At 35.4% G+C, this 19,670-nt stretch overlaps 1 protein-coding gene across 10 annotated transcripts in view; it reads left to right on the top strand.

Annotated features, from left to right (window-relative positions):
- pum2 (pumilio RNA-binding family member 2) overlaps positions 1 to 17,463 on the top strand; it is an 85,710-nt gene extending 68,247 nt beyond the window's left edge. For 5 of the 10 annotated variants that reach the window (XM_058756236.1, XM_058756235.1, XM_058756240.1 and 2 more), the window contains 9 exons: positions 613 to 880; positions 1,572 to 1,701; positions 3,387 to 3,521; positions 3,762 to 3,899; positions 6,497 to 6,622; positions 8,158 to 8,229; positions 10,882 to 11,003; positions 14,747 to 14,939; positions 15,029 to 17,463. In XM_058756236.1, the coding sequence (XP_058612219.1) occupies positions 613 to 880; positions 1,572 to 1,701; positions 3,387 to 3,521; positions 3,762 to 3,899; positions 6,497 to 6,622; positions 8,158 to 8,229; positions 10,882 to 11,003; positions 14,747 to 14,939; positions 15,029 to 15,160 (1,316 nt within the window). In that variant the 3' untranslated portion in view covers positions 15,161 to 17,463. The remainder of the gene's footprint in view (positions 1 to 612; positions 881 to 1,571; positions 1,702 to 3,386; positions 3,522 to 3,761; positions 3,900 to 6,496; positions 6,623 to 8,157; positions 8,230 to 10,881; positions 11,004 to 14,746; positions 14,940 to 15,028) is intronic. The other 5 variants (XM_058756241.1, XM_058756233.1, XM_058756242.1 and 2 more) reach the window with 3 other exon arrangements.
- Positions 17,464 to 19,670: the final 2,207 nt, after the last annotated feature.

Raw genomic sequence — 19,670 nt, forward strand, 5'->3', positions numbered from 1 at the left:
TCAATATAAAGCCAATATAATTGTATTTATTTTAATTAATATTTAAGAAATTTTTAATCATTTGAAAATGGATTAAAAAATTAATTTGTAAAATAAACATACTTATACTTTAGATGACAAAGTATTTTTCACAAATAAATAAATAAATATTTAATAAATATACTTAAAAAGGAAGTAAACACTGTAACCAACAGAGCACTCAGTATTCTGGGAAGTTTGTGTGGATTGGGAATAATATTTTTTCAAATAAAGCCAATGTAACACTCATTTTACATACAGCACACAGTGAAAATTATATGAATATGACAGTGGGCATATGCATAAAGTGCAGCATAATTTGAAATCACGAGTTTAAATATTTAAAGCATTCAATTCGCACCAAAAGTTACGCAGAGAACATGCGATCATACCAATAAGATGGTGTGGTGGCTTCACTTGATGTCATGAGCAATCTAGTTCTCTATTGTAGATCCGTGGTTTGTTTTCCAGTTTGAGTTAAATGAAAACAATTTTCTGCCAGGGGTGGTGCACATGTTCTGCAGGAGAAACTATACAAGCAAAGAAAATTTTAAACTCAAAATCCTGTTTTCCTCTCTCTCCTGCTCTTCTCAGGTGGTCTGACCAATGGCAGTGGTCGTTATATTTCGGCTGCACCAGGAGCAGAAGCCAAATACAGGAGTTCAGGCAGTACCTCCAGTCTTTTTAGCTCTAGTAGTCAGCTCTTTCCCCCACCACGAGCCCGCTACAGCCGCTCAGATGTCATGCCTTCAGGACGTAGCCGCTTACTGGAGGACTTCCGAAATAATCGCTTTCCCAACCTGCAGCTGCGAGACCTTCCTGGTCACATGGTGGAGTTCTCTCAAGACCAGCACGGATCCAGGTCCCAACTCCTCCCAGTTTATACATTTGCAGGATTTTGGAAATCTTGGATTTTTTTAAATTCAGTTTTCCAGTAATAAAAAATAGGGAAGATTACCTTAATACCCAGAAAAATAATTAGTTGTGTTTGAAAATGTTTTAGAATCACATTACTTTTAATATCTGTGTTCATTGTATGTCAGTCTTGCACATTTTACAATTTCTGACGCCTGTTTTTTTATTTTTTTTATTATATATATATATATATATATATGTATGTATGTATGTATGTATGTATGTATGTGTATATATATATATATATATATATATATATATATATATATATATATATATATATATATATATATATATATATATATATATATATATATATATATATATATATCCTATATCTATATATATATATATATCCTATATCTATATATATATATCCTATATCTGCTTATTAACAGTGTTGTAAATGTTTTTGTATTAACTTTTTTTTTTGGAGACAGCATTTGACATTTTAGATCATGCGTGTCTGGAAACATTGCAAAAATAGCAAGTGAACACAATTAAAACACTATTGTCATATAAAATTAATGTCCTGGAAAATAATTTAATGAAAGACCTGGAACTCTCTACGTTGAACATTCCTTTTAAATTCCTTAAAACATTTTGTTAAAATGCAAGGTCATTTTCTCAACGTCCAGGTTTATTCAGCAAAAGTTGGAACGTGCAACTCCTGCAGAGAGGCAGATGGTGTTTGGGGAGATCCTACAGGCTGCTTACCAACTCATGACCGATGTCTTTGGGAACTATGTCATACAGAAGTTCTTTGAGGTAATTAATTTTAAACATTCAACCACAGTGTCTAGGACTGCGTTTCTAGGATATGCATTAGTCAATTGCTCCAATGCTTTTCCCCATCAGACTCTGTTTTTAACAGGATCAGGCTTCCACCTCTTGTTTTTTTGAATATAAAAATGGAAAATGATCAATTTTGTCAGTTAAAAACAGACACATAATACTAATCTAGGAAGTCTATTGTTTGTCCACTAGACGTGAATGCAATTTTTTTTAAAATGGAAATACACTACCAGTCAAAAGTTTTGAACAGTAAGATTTTTAATGTTTTTAAAGCCTCTTCTGCTCATCAGGCCTGCATTTATTTGATCCAATATACAGCAAAAGCACTAATATTGTGAAAATACTTTTACTATTTAAAAAAAATGCTTTCTCTTTGCATATATTTTAAAATGTAATTTATTGCTGTGATCAAAGCTAAATTTTCAGCATCATTACTCCAGTCTTCAGTGTCACATGATCCTTCAGAAATCATTCTAATATACTGATTTGTTGTTCAAGAAACATTTTTTTTTATAATTAGTATCAATATATAAAACAGTTGAGTAATTTATTTATTTATTCATTTTTTCAGGTTTTTTGAAGGATAGAAAGATCCAAAGATCAACATTTATCTGAAATAAAAAGCTTTTGTAACATATGCACTATACCATTCAAAAGCGTTGGAGTCAGTATAATTTTTTTTTTATTTTTGGAGGGGTGAAAGAAATTATAGAAATTAATACTTTTATTTATCAAGGATGCTTTAAATTGATCAAAAGTGATGATAAAGACATTTATAATGTTACAAAATATTTCTATTTCAGATAAATGCTGTTCTTCTGAACTTCTATTCATCAAAGAAACCTGAAAAAATTATACTCCGCTGTTTAAAACTATAATAATAATAATAATAAATGTTTTTTGAGCAGCAAATCATAATATTAGAATGATTTCTGAAGGATCATGCGACTGGAGTAATGATGCTAAAAATTCAGCTTTGAAATCTCAGGAATAAATTACATTTTAAAATATATTCAAATAGAAAACTGTTATTTTAAATACTAATAATATTTCAAAATTTTACTGTTTTTGCTGTACTTTGGATCAAATAAATACAGGCTTGGTAAGCAGAAGAGACTTTGGTAACACTTTATTTTGATGGTTCCTTTTGAACATTCTGTTGTTGACATTAAGTAATGTTGCAACTACATGTCAACAAACTCTCATAAGAGTATTAGTAGACTGTCTGCTTCATATCTACTAACTCCTTATTGTGTTGGTCTCCCAACAGATATTCTACTGACTATAAGTAACTTTGCAAGAACGTGTCAACTTAATCTAACCCTAACCCTACCAGTCAACTAATACACTACTAACACTCTAATGAGAGTTAGTAGAAATGTAGATACAACATTACTTATAGTCAATAGAATGTGTTAAAGGGACCATCAAAATAAAGTAAAACCGAGACTTCTTTAAAAAAAACATTAAGTCTTACTTAAAGCTTTTAACTGGTAGTGTATATTCTTTTTTTCTCCCAAAAAATGCTTTTACTTCTGAAACTGTAAATGAATTAATGTTTGTGAATGAAATATAAATGTACGTTTTGTGTGTGATGACTTGTTCATGATGCATTTCTGCCTTTGAGAGTAACTGCTTTCTCCGTTTCTCTGCTACAGTTTGGCAGTGTGGATCAGAAACTGGCACTTGCGACTCGTATCCGTGGCCATGTGTTGCCGCTGGCTCTGCAGATGTACGGTTGTCGTGTGATTCAAAAAGCTCTGGAATCCATCTCTTCTGACCAGCAGGTAATTGTAAGTTGCCTTTTGTTTTCTTTCCACATTACACATTAATCCACGATGTTAGGCGTTGTTTGATTGTACTGTAACTTTATACAGTACAGTATAGTCCACTAGGATTTTTAAAAATTTTAAATACATTTAAGTCTACATGTATTAAATAGAAAATGTTTAGAAATGGTGGTAGTTCTCAGAACTACAGAGTGAGTAATTGTTTAATTTCATGTTTTAATTTTTTTATTTCTTGTGTGTCAGAGTGACATCGTACGGGAGTTGGATGGTCATGTGCTGAAATGTGTCAAGGATCAGAACGGAAATCATGTGGTGCAGAAATGTATTGAGTGTGTCCAGCCCCAGGCTCTTCAGTTCATCATTGATGCCTTTCAGGGACAGGTATCCGCTCCACAGACACTCAAAACACCCAGAAACAGAATTTACATACATGTTGGTGGCAGACCAAATATTGATGCATATTATTGCATGTCTGTTGAAAAACTTCTTTAAGAACCTTTGTAGTCTACTCTAGTCCATGTTAAAATCAGAGATTTTGCTATACAATTTATACCCTGGTAGATATTTTCTGGCTATATACTATATCAGTAGTCAGGACTGCTTTGTTACTTACACCTGGGGAGAGTTGCATAAAATGCTTAGACTAGTATTACGGGTTAGTCATCTAATTTATTTTTTTAAGACGGCTCATACTGTAATTCTTAAGTCAGTTGCGTAAAAACATAGATTTGAAAATGTAAAAGACTGATTATTCTTTATCTAACTGCTAGTTGGCCACAATACTACTTAAAACAAAGGTTTAACTTAGTAGCTGTATCTATGACTGTCCCCTCTGTGTAACGAAGAAACAGACTAATATGAAAATGCAGGGTGTGTCATGCCATAAGTAAATATGTGGATTAACATAGAATGAATACAAATGTAATTATTTGGTTAAATTTTAAGACAATTAAATTATATTGTGATTGGAAATTATCTCATAAATTGCTAAATGATTTTAGTCATACCTCCCTGACCCTAGATGTTGGTATTTTAGAGAATCACTTAAAATATGATTAGTAGGGATGTAATAATATGATCAATATCGTTATATTATAATCACGATAGCAGAACTATCGTGGTCACATGACGATATTAAAACAATAGCAATGCTTTATTTTCGCGGCAGATGATTACAGCAGTTCACTATATTTGTCTAGACATGTTTTTTATCTGAAGCTGGAGTTTACCTTCAAAATAAAAGCTCTACTGTCATTTACGTCAAAAGCTTAAAAGTGCAGTATGAATTGTTGACAGCTAGCAGTTTAAATGCAGTCCAAATTCAAAATATCTTTTTCAAATGTAGAAATAAGGAAATTATTGTAAATGACATTCACAGGGAGCTTGATTGACAGGCGATCTGACCAATCAGAACACTGATATTATGTGCCGCCGTTGCTATCCGCCATCTTGTCCGACAGCTACAGCTAAAGCTACAACTTTTTTAATATAGGCTAACTAAAATGTGCGCAGAGTTAAGCTGTGCTGTTGTTGGCTGCCACGGTAACGGCAATAAGCTAAAGGAATTCCTTTAAAGTACTTGTTTTGCGTACCAGAAAATCTGTCGTATCCGGCGCTGTGTGCATGGCTTGTAGCGCTTAAGTTAAAATACTGAGTGTGAAATAATAAAGTAATTTGTTAAAATAATGTGTGCTCTTATCATTCTGTGGACAAAATCCCATGAACTTCGACCCGATCAGGAGCTGTATATGCACGTGCGCTCATCTGTTTTCAATGCAGCTGACCTCGTGTCGCTTCCCACTCGTTAAACTATAACAGGTCCTTTACTGCAAAAAAAAAAAAACAGTCATTGCAACACTGTAAAGTGATGAAACTATGAAGTAAAGTGACTAAACCATTTTCATAGGTTTCACGTTATATTGTCGGCTCGGAAAATATGTAAATGTGACTAGAAACACCAGAGACCAGAAATGTAAAGCATGTTCCAGTCGGGCGAGACTTCCGCGTTCAGAAAAAGGTGGATTAGATTGTTTAATTAACGTCTACACCTACCCCAACCATAAACAAAAATGCAAAAACAGTAATTATTGTACAGTGACAAAAAGCTCAGTAGCCGCAGCTGTATGCCTTTGAGCCTTAACCACAAATCAGACTTCAGTGGACTTAAACTTGAAAAATGGTGTGTTCCGCAGTTGAAATAAAATACATTCTGATGTTTATTCATGTTTATTTCGTGCTTTACGTACATATGAAAAGAAGATCGGTTCATGTGTGCTGCTTGAACTGAGGCGCTACAGCGATCTGTCACAACACATTAAAGAGCCACAAAACGGTGTTTATTGTTTGAATTTCTTTAAAAATGACACAGTTAGGGTCCTGAGAACTTGTTTCATACCAGAAGTAACCTGTTCTGTCTTATCTCTCGGCATGTTGTCAGTTTCCTCTTTGCTCTGCGATGTATTTGTATAGTGTGAGAGCAGCATTGTTTGTCAGAGATAGCAACAGTAACTAAGGAGGGCGGGTTTTTACAGTAGGGAAACTGAACCTTTGCAGTGTAAAGCAAAAATAATATACCTATGAAATATTCATTTTCATTTATTTTACTGTCGAATTGTTTCACAATATATGGCTATTGCTTTCGTTGTTATATTCTAATTTGTTTGGTTTCCTAAAACACCAGTGTGAATGTAATTTAGACTGAGACAGTATATCACAAATAAAAAGAGGGTTGAGTCCCCTTTAAAGTTCAGGTACAAGTCAGTTCACTGACTTTTTTCTGACTTGAGTTTTCTTAGCTAAGAAACATGGGTTGGAGCTCTTAATTTTGAGCTCTCAGAGTGCATTAGATAGAATGATTTAATTTTAAAATGTACAACATTTCCCTTTTTTTCCCCTCCAAATCTTCATTTGCCTTTTTAAAAAAAAAAATTATATATCACATCGTGGCTTTTTTAAAATTTTCTCCTCTCTGTGTGTAGGTGTTTGTTTTGTCCACTCATCCGTATGGCTGCAGGGTGATCCAGCGTATCCTGGAGCACTGTACCCAGGAGCAGACCCTGCCCATCCTGGAAGAACTCCACCAGCACTCTGAGCAGCTGGGACAGGTACGACTTCCTGAATGTTTCATCCAGGAATTCTAGGAATCTCTGAAGTCCACCACTGTTGCTTTAGTTAGTTTCTTATTGTGTGGCCTCTTTTCATCTTTCATCAAAAATAATCCCAGTAGAAAGTGTCAAAATTTAGGTAATTAACTGTTCCAAAGGGCCAACATTGGCAGCTGCCTTCTAAGGAGCTGTTTACACAGAACATGTTTTTGCATTCCACTGCTCTTCATTTTCCATTGCTTTTCTTTATAAACATATACTATACAGACTTTAAATGCTGCAATAAATGGAAGCACAACACTCAAAGCAAGTCACAGTATTCTAAAAAATGCAGCGCTTTAATATGTCTCAGTCATGGTTTTTTCATTCCACTGCCATGTCTAGTTTTTTTTTTTCAACATAAAAATGTTCTGTGTGAATGGCTCTTAAGGCTGCATCCAAACGTGGCTGATTAGAAATGGTCTTCATGGCAAACAGTGCTTACTCAAAGGCGTGAGAGACTCATCTAATGATCCATTAATTTCAATGCAGTGTTAGCATGTTGCTGAGCTAACACAACTCTGCTCTTAAAGACCCCGCAGAATGGCAGAGTTGTATTTTCTTATTGAACCAGAACTTGGGGAGAAAAATGAGTCGAACTTCGTGTGTGTGTTTTTAAATTGCCAATAACTTTATTGAATCATTGTTTACTACTAGAAATAGTGGTGATATTAAGAAGGAGGGACATTATCATTCTATAGTGAGTTTTATTGGACAAAAATTTGGATAAGCCTTTGAGTACACAGAGACAATATTTTGAGGGATTTTATTTTGAAATGTGTATATCTGCTTAAACGTTTGTCGAAGTTCAGCAACCCTCTCAATAATTTGAGTGAAATAGAGGATTGTTCTGTGTTTGCCTTATCTTTGCATTATTAAATACATGCAATGCTTCCCTGTAGTTAAAATCATGTAACTTAACTTGCTGCCTAGTTTTTGCATTTTCGTACTTTGTGCCTATAATGTCTAAAGATTTTACCCTATTAGATTGCTCATCCCATTAGGTTTGTGTGTGTATTTTATTCATTACAATATATACAGTGTATGTATGTGTGTGTGTGTGTATATATATATATATATATATATATATATATATATATACACACACAGTATATTAGAACAATGAATGTGTATTGTTCATAAAGTGTCCAATCTCTCTCAAAAAAAAAAAAAAAGAAATTATATACATGTTATTTTTTATTTATTTATTTTTATGATAAATTGGACACTTTATAGACACGTACATTTTTGTTCATTGTTCCTTCTGTGTGAATGGAAAGGAGGCCATGCAATGAGAAGAGCTTAGGGTTGTAGTACTTTGTGGGATAGGGTGGAGGCGATTGCATGATGTCTTGTTTATTTTATAACTTTTTGCCTACTTTGAAGTTGCATTCAATTGCTTTGAAGGATTTTCTTATGTCCAGTTAGATGTGCTGATGGATTTTTATGATGCAAAACATTACCCACCCCTTGCCCCCCTCACTTATTTTATCTAGAAGTATCAAGGCGTTTCATTGGAGATGACCCCCAAAACATATTATACAGTGTCCAGCGATGCACTGTTCAAGGTCAGAGTCACGCGCCTTCCTCCCACTCACAAGAACCTCCTGGCGTCTTCTCGTCTACCTCCTAACCAGCCTGTGTTTAACACCTAGATGCTTCTCCAGTTGCTATTTGCATTGCAGGGTTCTTTTCACTCACACTTTACCTTATACAACTTTCTTCCTTAATGGCTGCCACATCTCTACTTTCTGCCTAAAATCCAATCCTAATATATTATAGACCTTATTTAGTGTGGACACCAATTAATTTGACACAAGCAAGGCTGTGAGATATAGTGAGATATAGAAGTATATAGTGTTGTCACAATACCAGAATTTTGGTAGTCTGGAAGTCAATACCAGTAAAATGTCAAGATATTGTTTCCAATACAAATGAACTATACTATTATTATCATAGTAGTGTAGTAACTTTACAATTTATGATACTATAGCAAAAAACTGTTTGAACTAGGGATGCACCGAAATGAAAATTCTTGGCCGAAGCCTAACAAAATGAAACACTGTGCCAAGGCGAATACTGAACACAGTTTTTCGCATTTTTTTTTCCCCATGTAGGCCTATTTTTCCTTCTTTTTATTTTTTTTTCACCACTGCATTAATTTATGCCAAAATGTGATTTTTACTGTTTTGTCCTGCTTTTCAAATAAAATAAAAAAAATCAATTACAAAACAACAATTTAAAAATATTTACTTGACACTGAACATTTTTTAACATTCTATCAGACATTATACCAATGAAGCACAATTTAACTTACCCCCTTCTTGAATCAGGCATGTATTTTTTACTGTACAAATAAATGCAGCCTTGCTGAGCAGAAGAGAATTCTTTTAAAACATATTACAGATCCCTATTTGAACACTATTGTGAATGTTATAATTGTATAGAGCTGTTGTAGGGTAATTATTATCATCATTATTATTGTCTTATTTTTTTATTTTATTTTACAGAACAACAGTAAAATTACAATACTAACATTTATGAATGTTGATGGAGTTGTTGCTTTTTCTTAGACATTATTTTGGCAGAAACCCGCAGGAAGATCTTAGTGCTTCTTTTTGTTGACCACAGCATGCAGATATTTAAATGATTCTCATTACGAATTTGGGAAGATGTTTGTCGCACTTATCACATTGACACGTGTCTCTTAACAAAAAAAAAAAAAAAAAAGTTACCGAGCAAATGACGAGTAACTGTTTTAGCTCAGAAGTTCCTCGCGCTTTGGACTTTGAACCCTGGCGCCGCGAGCTCGTGCAGCGCTGCAATCCGTGCGTGTATTAGAAAACATAACATTCTGCAGTTTATTTACTAATCATTTGAGGCCATTTCGCGATTTCAATCATCATAGTAACAGCATCAACCACCTCTTCCTCTTCTCATCGGAGACATGAGATGCAGCGCTAAGCAACTAACTGTAGGTGCTTCGTGCTTGGAATGATTTTTGCGTCTTTCTCTGACAGTTTTAAATACTTTCACACTGCAGACGTGTTTGCTGCATTAGTGCGCGCCTCTGTTTGATCGCGTCACGTCATTGTTCGGTACAATTTATTCGGTCTTATCGCTTATTCGGCCGAACACCGAAAGAGATTTTTTTGCTATTTTCGGCCAAACAATTTCGGTTGCCGAACATTCGGTGCATCCCTAGTTTGAACAACTATTTTAACTTCAAAATGTAAAATATTGATTCTAATTATATGTAAATAATAAATTAAAACATGCAGCTTGTAGTCTTCAAATATTTTAGTTATAAAATACTGTGTCAGGTCTGTTAATCTTCATTTACACTGCATTTCTTAATGCACACATCTATTTGTACACTTCAGATTAGGTTTGTGAGGCACATAAATGTAAGAGACACTGACTCGATAGGGAGAGTGATAGTTCTAGTTCACCCAGGGTCATTCAGCAGTCCTTATTGTTGAGTCCTGACATAGTCGACGAACTGTATATCTAACCCTCACAGCCTTGTTTGTTGTCATCCAACTAAATGGGGACAATTCTCTTAATAAGGTCTGTTTCCCTCTTTTAATGATTTTATTTTTTTTAATCTCTCTGTAATTCAGTGTTTCTGGCACTTTCAATCATTTTCTCTCTCTGCTCCACCCAGAGCACCTCAGATCAGCAACTTGATTTGTGATGTGCATCCAAAATAGTTGAACTAATCTTGTGCAAATAAACTTACCCAAAACAATAAAGTAGTGACCACTCCTTCAAATTTGAGGGAAAATTAGGATAGACAAAGGGTTTAGACTGAATCCCACAGCTTCTGATATTGGCGTGCGCGTTTTTGCCACCTTCCAAATGAATGTTGGTGTGTCTGTATTTGAGTGGGTGTTATGTGGTTTCTTATTGGGCTATTTGCCAAATACCCATTTTTAGGATCAATCATTGCTTAGATAAAATGGGAGTATTAATACATCAATGGCCATGGGTTGCTATTTTTGAAATCACCCCATTGAGGGCCTGGAGAGTTCATCTTTTTTAAGGTCAGTTGTTTTATTGTGAGGGTATGTGGTTAAAGTAGCCTTGCTCAACCTTGTACTAGTATTTCATATACTGTTCTGTTTATTTATGTTTATTTATTTAATAGCTGTTACAGTAATATTATGTATATTCTTTCTCTCTCCCTCCCGCTGTCCTCTGCCTGTCTCCACCTTCAGGATCAATATGGTAACTATGTGATCCAGCATGTTTTGGAGCATGGGCGTCCAGAAGACAAGAGCAAGATAGTGGCGGAGGTCAGAGGGAAGGTTCTGGCTTTGAGCCAGCATAAATTTGCAAGGTCAGTTAATCTGAGAGAACTGTATTCTAGAGATGAAACGCTATGAAAAATTCATAACACAATTATAGTGACCAAAAACATTCTAAAACTCTTAACGTTGCTTAATGTACCAAGACCAAATTTGGAGGACCAACTTTAATATACACATTATTAATAAAGAATATTATGTACAGAGAAGCAGTAGAGCCCAGAATTTGCACAGAATGTGCAAAGATTCACATTAAGCATTTCCTCTCATTCCTCTCCATTATAAAGAAAAAGTTTAACGAGGCTAGACATTAAGTTAGAGATGTAAAATTTTTTGAGATGCATCTGTATACTTTTACTGTTCACTGAATTTGGCCTTTTTATTAAACCACTGTCTTTGTCCATTAAGCCACATTGTGTTTTCTTTATAATGATTTTCTATGGAATTAAAATTTCCAACGTACAATTTAGCAATCTGCTTGCTTGATGTGTTAGTATACACCTTACTGATTTTGCAGAGTGTGGTCTTTGATTATCATTATCTTACTGCATTGTCACATGAAGCGTTTTCTTTATAAAGGTTTATATTAGGGAGAAAATGCTTAATTTTCATCCTTCAACTTGGATTATTGTACCATTGTTTTAGAAGTAAATAGTGTTTATGACAAGAGAAATGTGAGAATTTTTTTTTTTTTCTGTAGTTGTAGGTTGTGCGTTAGCCTTAATTTAGACCAGCTTAATTATAAGCAAAACAATCATTTCAGGGATATTCTGACATAAAGGCTGATGTTTTTTTTTTTTCTTGTGCTTTATAATGAAGGCTTTAGGAAACTTGTCATTCAAATCTATATGAACTAGAAAAGCTGACATGTAGGGTCCTATAGCGACTACGAACACATTTCCACCATTTATGCCTATGAAAGGTGATCAAGCCAATCAGAGTAGGTATGTGGTAGAGTGACTTGTCTACTTTCAGCCTTGAAGAATGTAACCTAGTTGAGAGCATAGCACTATTATCAATTATTTTAAGATAATCTTATCAGTTTAAAGGCATCCACATAACATCTATTCAAGTTAAATCCAAGTAATACTGGATACGTGTGTGTGTGTGTGTGTGTGTGTGAATATGTGTATATATGTATATGTATGATAAACCATGGTTTACAGCAAAACTCAGACACCTTCGTCAGGCCAAAGAGGACGCCTACAGAAATGGGGACAGAGTCTTGTACAGTCAGGCCAGGAACACACTAAATAAGGAGATTAGAGTGGCTAAAAGGACCTACGCTAAAAAGCTGGAAGATCAGATCATTTCCAATGACTCCGCTTCAGTGTGGAAAGGCCTGAAAGCCATCACCAAGTACAGGACACCATCCCCCAGCACTGAAGTGAATCAACAACTTGCTGAAGACCTGAATGAGTTTTATTGTAGATTTGAAACTAGGGTTGGGTATCGTTTGGGTTTTTTTCGATACCGGTGTCAAATCGATACTTAAAAATAATAAAAAATAAATAAAAATTACATTATCTGAGTTATTCAAGCCATCTCTGGTATTTTCATAATAATTAAGTATATTTATAATCCATTGCCAATCGATGTATTAGTAGCTCAGGCATGGCACCGAAATGAGGCACCGAAATCTCCGTTCTGATTCGGTTGTAGTACATACCGGTTACATAGGTACCGGTGCCATATTGGTACCGGGTTTCGGTACCCAAGCCTATTTGAAACACCCCACACCCGTCCTGACCATCTCTCTACACAACCGTTAACACCTCAAGCAACCCCCATCTCCCCCACTCCTGTACTTCAGATCAGTGAAGAAGATGTGCTTCAGGTCTTCAGGAAGAACAAGAGAAGGAAGGCACCAGGCCCAGACGGTGTGACACCAGCCTGCTTGAAAACCTGTGCTGACCAGCTGGCCCCCATCTTCACACAGATCTTCAATAGATCTCTGGAGTTGTGTGAAGTCCCTTCCTGCTTCAAACTCTCCACCATCTTCCCTGTTTCAAAGAAACCCAAGATAACAGGAATTAATGACCTGTGGCTCTAATGTCTGTCGTCATGAAGTTATTTGAAAAATTGGTTCAATGGTTCAATGGTCATTTGGTTCTGGCTTATCTGAAGGACATCACTGTACCCCCTGCAGTTTGCTTACCGAGCAAACAGGTCCGTGGATGATGCAGTCAACATTAGACTGCATTACATCCTGTAACACCTGGACAAATCAGGGACTTATATGAGGATCCTGTTTGTGGACTTTAGTTCGGCCTTCTTCAACACCATCATCCCTACACTCCTCCAGACCAAACTAACCCAGCTCTCTGTCCCTAGCTCTATCTGTCAGTGGATCACCAGCTTTCTGACAGGTAGGCAGCAACTAGTGAGACTATGGAAATTCATGTCAAACAGCCGCTCCACCAACACTAATGCTCCTCAGGGATGTGTTTTCTCCCCACTGCTCTTCTCCCTGTACACCACACCACACTCATCGGCCTCATCCAAAGAGCTGGCTGTCTGGTACAGTCTAAACAACCTGGAGCTCAACATGCTCAAAACAGTGGAGATGATCGTGGACTTCAGGAGAAACCCCCTGCAATCTCCCCACTCACCATCATATACAGCACTGTGACTGCAGTGGAGACATTGAAGTTCCTGTGACCCATCATCTCGCAGGACCTGTATTGGGACACTCACATCAACTCCATTGTAAAAAAAAAGTCCTACAAAGGTTGTACTTCCTTCGCCAGCTGAGGAAATTTAACCTGCCACAGGAGCTGCTGAAACGGTTCTACTCAGCCATCATTGAGTCTGTCCTTTGCACTTCAATAACTGTCTGGTTTGGCTCGGCTACAAAATCAGGGATCAGAAGACTACAGAGAACGGTTCGGACTATCAGATTATTGGTGCCCCTCTGCCAACCCTTCAAGAACTGTATGCATCCAGAGTGAGGAAAAGGGCTCAGAAAATCACTCTGGATCCCTCACATCCAAGTCATCCCCTTTTTGAACTTTTGCCATCTGGCCGGTGCTACAGAGCCCCAATTACCAGGACAGCCAGGCACAAGAACAGTTCCTTCCCCAGGCAATCCAACTTATGAACAGTTAAATCCCCCCCACCCCCCATTATGCAATAACAATGTGCAATAACCTTATATTTATTTGCTACCACCTCCATCCTAGTACATCCCTGCATCTCCTTCTATTCTATCATATATAGCACAACTGTATATACAATCATTTGGTTCAAATTATTTTTCTTTTTCATTTTTTTATATTTACAAATGTGTTTTTTTTTTTTTATTCTCATCTTATTTTTATTGTCTGTGTGTCGTTGTTGTCTCTGTGAACTGGAAGCTTATGACACTAAAACAAATTCCTTGAAAAATTTGGTCATCTTAGTTTGTCCAACCGGTAAATGTTTCACCCCTACTATAATCAGATGATGGGGATTTTGTTATGAAGACAATGCTAAGTTTTCTTTCTATAAATATCAAATTAAATATTAAAAATATAAAGACTAATATAAATAGTACAGTTTTAATTAAATGTATCTAGAATTTATTTATACAAAAATTTTTACAGAGCTACATCAATCTTAAAACAAGTAGTTGTTTTATGGTATTACAGTACAGCTATTATTTTCAGTCAGTTTTTTCAGTTTTTGTTTAATGTATTAAATATTTAAGATATTATGTCAAGATATATAAAGATACCCTTTGGTCATCAGAAAACTTTAAATTTCCCTTTACTTTGTTTGTGTCTGTCTCTTGTAGTAATGTTGTTGAGAAGTGTGTGATTCATTCTTCCCGTGCGGAGAGGGCCCTGCTGATTGATGAAGTCTGCTGTCAGAAGGATGGCCCTCACAGTGCCCTCTACACCATGATGAAGGACCAGTATGCAAATTATGTAGTGCAAAGAATGATTGACATGGCTGAACCTGCCCAGCGCAAGATCATCATGCACAAGGTATAAGCACAGAATGCTGTCGCATCATTAAAATAATTGAAGAAAATCATCACAGGCAGTATTTAAACCATTGCTGTTGTCAATTTCAGATTCGGCCCCATATTGCCACTCTCCGTAAATACACATATGGAAAACACATCCTGGCTAAGTTGGAGAAGTACTACATGAAGAGTGGATCAGACCTAGGCCCTATTGGGGGCCCCACCAATGGCCTAATGTAAGGGCCTCCCACCCAACCCAAGCCCCATTCCCTCAAAACCACGTCTGTTATGGGCATCTCCTCCACCATGGAGTTCATACCCTTTAGGGGTTTTACCAAAAAAATTATTGGCCTCACCTAAGAATGCTGAGATGTCTGACTAGTCGCTGGTGCAGTCCCCATTGTTACCTCCACCACCCCCCACTAGAGAGTGCATGGTCTGTAAGCTGTTTCCTGGGTAAAGCACAACACCCTTGTTCATGATGTAATTGATGTAACTGACTGTTTCCTTTTTTTCTTTTCTAGTAAATATCTTGTACATTTTTTTACCTTGTACATTCTCTGTAGAAAAAGAAATGTTTGCTGAAGATTTACAGTTCTTACAATTTACACCAGCAAGTGACTTTATAAGGCCAAACTGAGTGATCCTTTTTAATTAACTTTCTTTTTGTTTTGTTTTGTTTTTATATCCATTCTTCTTAATGGCACATTCAAGAAGCGTGGTACATTTAAGCCCTGTTTTAGCCCGATGGTACACATGCCAAAGCTGCTGATGAAAAATAATGAACCAGTCAGCTTGATCTTAAAAAATTCTTGCTTGTAGATGACTACTTCCGTCTGCCGTGCCATTGAGTTAGTTGCGTTAAGATATTCTCAACCAATCATAGAGCTTTGCTGCCTAGAGTTTGCTGCCTTTAAATGGGGGTCGTATCAATAAGAAATGGTTTGAAGTGGCTGCAATTGTCATCTATTTTCTTCTTTCCCTCCCTCGCACCATATTTGATTAACTGTTCCGTTTTGTTTTGTTTTGTTTTTTTAGAAGCGTGTGGTTACAGTATACTATACACCCCACTGACCAAGTCTGTTGCACACCTATTGTCTTGGTTCATTATTATGTTTCGAATGAATTGTAAGGACACCAGTGCACCTGCCATTATACACAGCTATGAGTTAGACCGATACCTGGAATTTTTCCATTTTGGGGTGCGTGGGAGGTATGCAAGGTGTGCAGGGGGTGGGGAGATTTGGCATGCTGTGTCTGGATTTAATGTTTTAATGGAATGATTTTTCTTTGTCATCATGTTTGTGGAACATCTGTCTGTTGAGTAGTTTTTTTGAACACTGCCCTAGAAATGGTATGGTTGTACTGATTATCATCTCTTTACATTGTAATAGCTTAGGCAAAATGTATAGCATCTTCATGTACAAGTACAAATATTAAATTGTTGCTGTTTTTTGGGTGTGGGGGGAGACGGCGCTTGAGTTTTAGATGATGCTCTCTTGGGCAAAGTGGAGAAGTTGGTAGGCGACGTCCCTGTCCTTGGAGTCATCCAAGGGCGTTTGGCTTCGGAGCAAGTAGGACATATTTGATTTCATGAACGTGAGACGTTGCGGGGTAGGATCAAATGTGCGGCATTCAGCAGTGTAGATTGAGAATGTGCAAGAGTATACTTTTCAGACAATGGACGTGGGGCTGCCGTCTTCTGCTGCACAATTTTTCTGTATGGCTAATATATTAATGGCTTTTGTTCCTTTGCTTCATATGAATAAATGTAGAATACATGTAGTATATGTGGAGTTATTAAGTGTAAGTTTATTAGTTAAATAGAAGAAAAAGAATCTAGTTGTGATGTTGGACAGGCCTTGCTAAATTGCGTAGTGATTTGCTTTTATTTTGTCTGTACAGTTGTACATTTGTAAACGTTAACGCTGTAAATGGAATGTCTTTTACACTTTTTGGGGAAGAAAAATCAAAAATGTGCATTTTGATGTGTGAATATTCATCACTCCTTTCCCTTTGAATATAATGTATACAGTTTTCTTTGAACAAGCGTTATTTTAAAAAAAAAAAGAAAAAAAAAACTTTTTATGCGTCACAATCTCAAGGTGGTTTTGTTTTTAATCAGTTCTTGGAAAAGGTCAGCCTCTTTATGTACCTGGAGCAATGACACCTTCTGTTAACATGGTCATTTTGACGTGTGGCAGTTGAATAAAATAACTAAAAATGTATGAATTAAAAAAATTAAAAAAAACATGGGGCTGTCTTTGGTTCTACCTGCTACCATGGAAATTTCACAGGACAGGACAAGAATTATTTTTGTATAAAGGAGTGCTGTATTTTGGAGCAGCCACTAACTTGTAAGCAAAGTAATTGTAAGATATTGTCAATTATATAAATATGAACATATGAGTTTTGTCACACTGTCAAAGTCATGTACATTTTCAGGTGGCCTTATGTACATTTCCAGATGTTAGATGAGAAAACTTTTTTTTTGGAAGCAGAATTGTGACTATGTATGATTAAACTGTTCTTCTAACATTTGATTTTAGTGTCTGAAGCTTTTATTATTCATTCTAAATGCACTACACTCACTGCACACTCATTGAAAGCTGAAAGGAATATTCTTGGTTAAATATTCCTCATTGAAATGTGGTGTGCTATCGATTATCACAAAATATTGCTGCTGTGTCTTTTTTTTTTTTTTTTAAAGTACATTTCCTCGCCCACATAGAACTTAGTACTTATTGAATCTTTTGCAACTTCTGTTACTTTGAATTCAAAATAACAACAAAAGAAAAGTTATTGATACCTGTTTGATGCTGTTTAAAGAATCAATTTAAAATAACTTTTTAAAAATAATATATAATACAGCATATTTTCAGTTTTGACTTAAATTGTCAGGGACATGTCACACAGCTCATTGGTCCCATCATAAAACCACTCAAGTTTTTAATTGCAATACAGTTCCTTAGATTGCATATCAATGGGAGTCATCTAAAGGGTATTATAATTGGCAACACTAAAGTAAAAAAAACTAGCTGACGATATAGCTTTATTTTAGAATTATTAGACACAAATTCCAGTGGCTTTATGTATTCTTAAGTCCTTTCCTGAGTCCTTAAATTTAAATTATAATCATTGTGAATTGCTACCAAATAGAAAATGCTCTAAATTGCTCTAATGCACTCGTAATATTTCAATTGAGGGTATTTCTGTCAAATATAGTGTAACACATCTTGGTATACAAATAAAAAAAATAAGATGTGTATAGGTGTTCAGTAAACTTCAAGCCTATTACCGCCAAAACACACAAAAAAGCAAGAGGGTCTGTCTCATATAGCATACGCAACTCAGTCTCTCTTTCTGGACAAGCCGACTTGTAAATTAATTAGGTTTTAATAAAATCCTCATGGAAAAACAAATTTCATTATATGCGAAGGTCATCATATGAAACTCTTACAATAGTGACGGTCTGAATTTTATTCATTTTGATTCCCTCAACAATAAATTCAAAATGAAGTGGCTAAATCAATACCTATTAAAACCATCTTCTATTTGGAATGTTTTTCACCAACTTTTTTCACAACTTGGTGGCATTCATTTTCTTCTAATGTGTAATAATGACATATCCAAACTCCCTATCAAACTTTTCAACTTTCATTGACAGTTTCTCGGAGCATGGACTCTATACTTTATTAACATAATTTTTCATCCCAGAGGTGTTTTATTTGGAATAATAAGAACATTTTATTCAAGAAAAAATCTCTGTTTTATGATAATTGGTTTAGTAATGGTTTGTTTTTAGTAAAGTGGTCATTTAATCAAACAAATTTCTCTCCAAATGCCGAATACCTAACCCCAAAAGAATTTGCTAAAGTTTTGGGAGCTATTCCTTCTGGTTTGTGTATGCTTTTTAAAAACTAATCATTCTTCTGTTTCTAACCCTTGTGATACTCCAATTGCCAAATTTGTCATTCTCAGTCAGTCAAGACACAAAAATTTTAAAGTAAGATCTTTATTTCTTAAGAAGTTGATTTTGGTTCCACATACTCTCTTCTTGGAATAATTTGTTTGATCTTAATTTAAAAAACTGGTCTAGACAGCAAAAAAAATCCTTTTCACAAACAAAGTGAAAGTAGTATACTTTAAGATGATCCACAGTTTAACCCTTTCAAGAAATGTATACAAAAGTCTAGAGCTGAGGAACTGAGTTTGAACTGAGGAAACAGTGGTTCACCTATTTTGGTTGTTAACATTACTCTCAGAAGTTAAAATGATATTGTCTTTTTTGTCAAGTAACTTTTTGCCTAGCAAATCTAATCTGAGAAACATTATATTTGGATTTTTTGACTTAGACCCCACAAAAGAAAATATCAGTTTTATTGTTATTTCAAGTTTTCTCTTAAGCAAATTACTATCACAAATGCAAATTCTCAAACTGTAAACTAAATTCTCTGTCTTCCTTAAAGAAATGGAAAATTGCTTGAACGTGATCTCTGTATATGCTAATAAAAAAGCTATAAGGACTGTTAGAATTTGATCTGCTTTTGGGCTCTTCATGTGATGATTTTTGTAATTTAATGGCCCTCTTATTTTTTTATAATTATTTTTAATATATTTTTTGTTGTTGACACTTTCATTACTGTTATTGTTGTTATTGTATGTTGTATGTTTTTTGTTTTTTGTTTATATGATCCCTTTTTTCAGGAAAAAATAAATACATAAATACGTAGGCTACATACCACTCAAG

This window comes from Onychostoma macrolepis, chromosome 20 (genome assembly GCF_012432095.1).
Source record: "Onychostoma macrolepis isolate SWU-2019 chromosome 20, ASM1243209v1, whole genome shotgun sequence".
Taxonomy (NCBI): domain Eukaryota; kingdom Metazoa; phylum Chordata; class Actinopteri; order Cypriniformes; family Cyprinidae; genus Onychostoma; species Onychostoma macrolepis.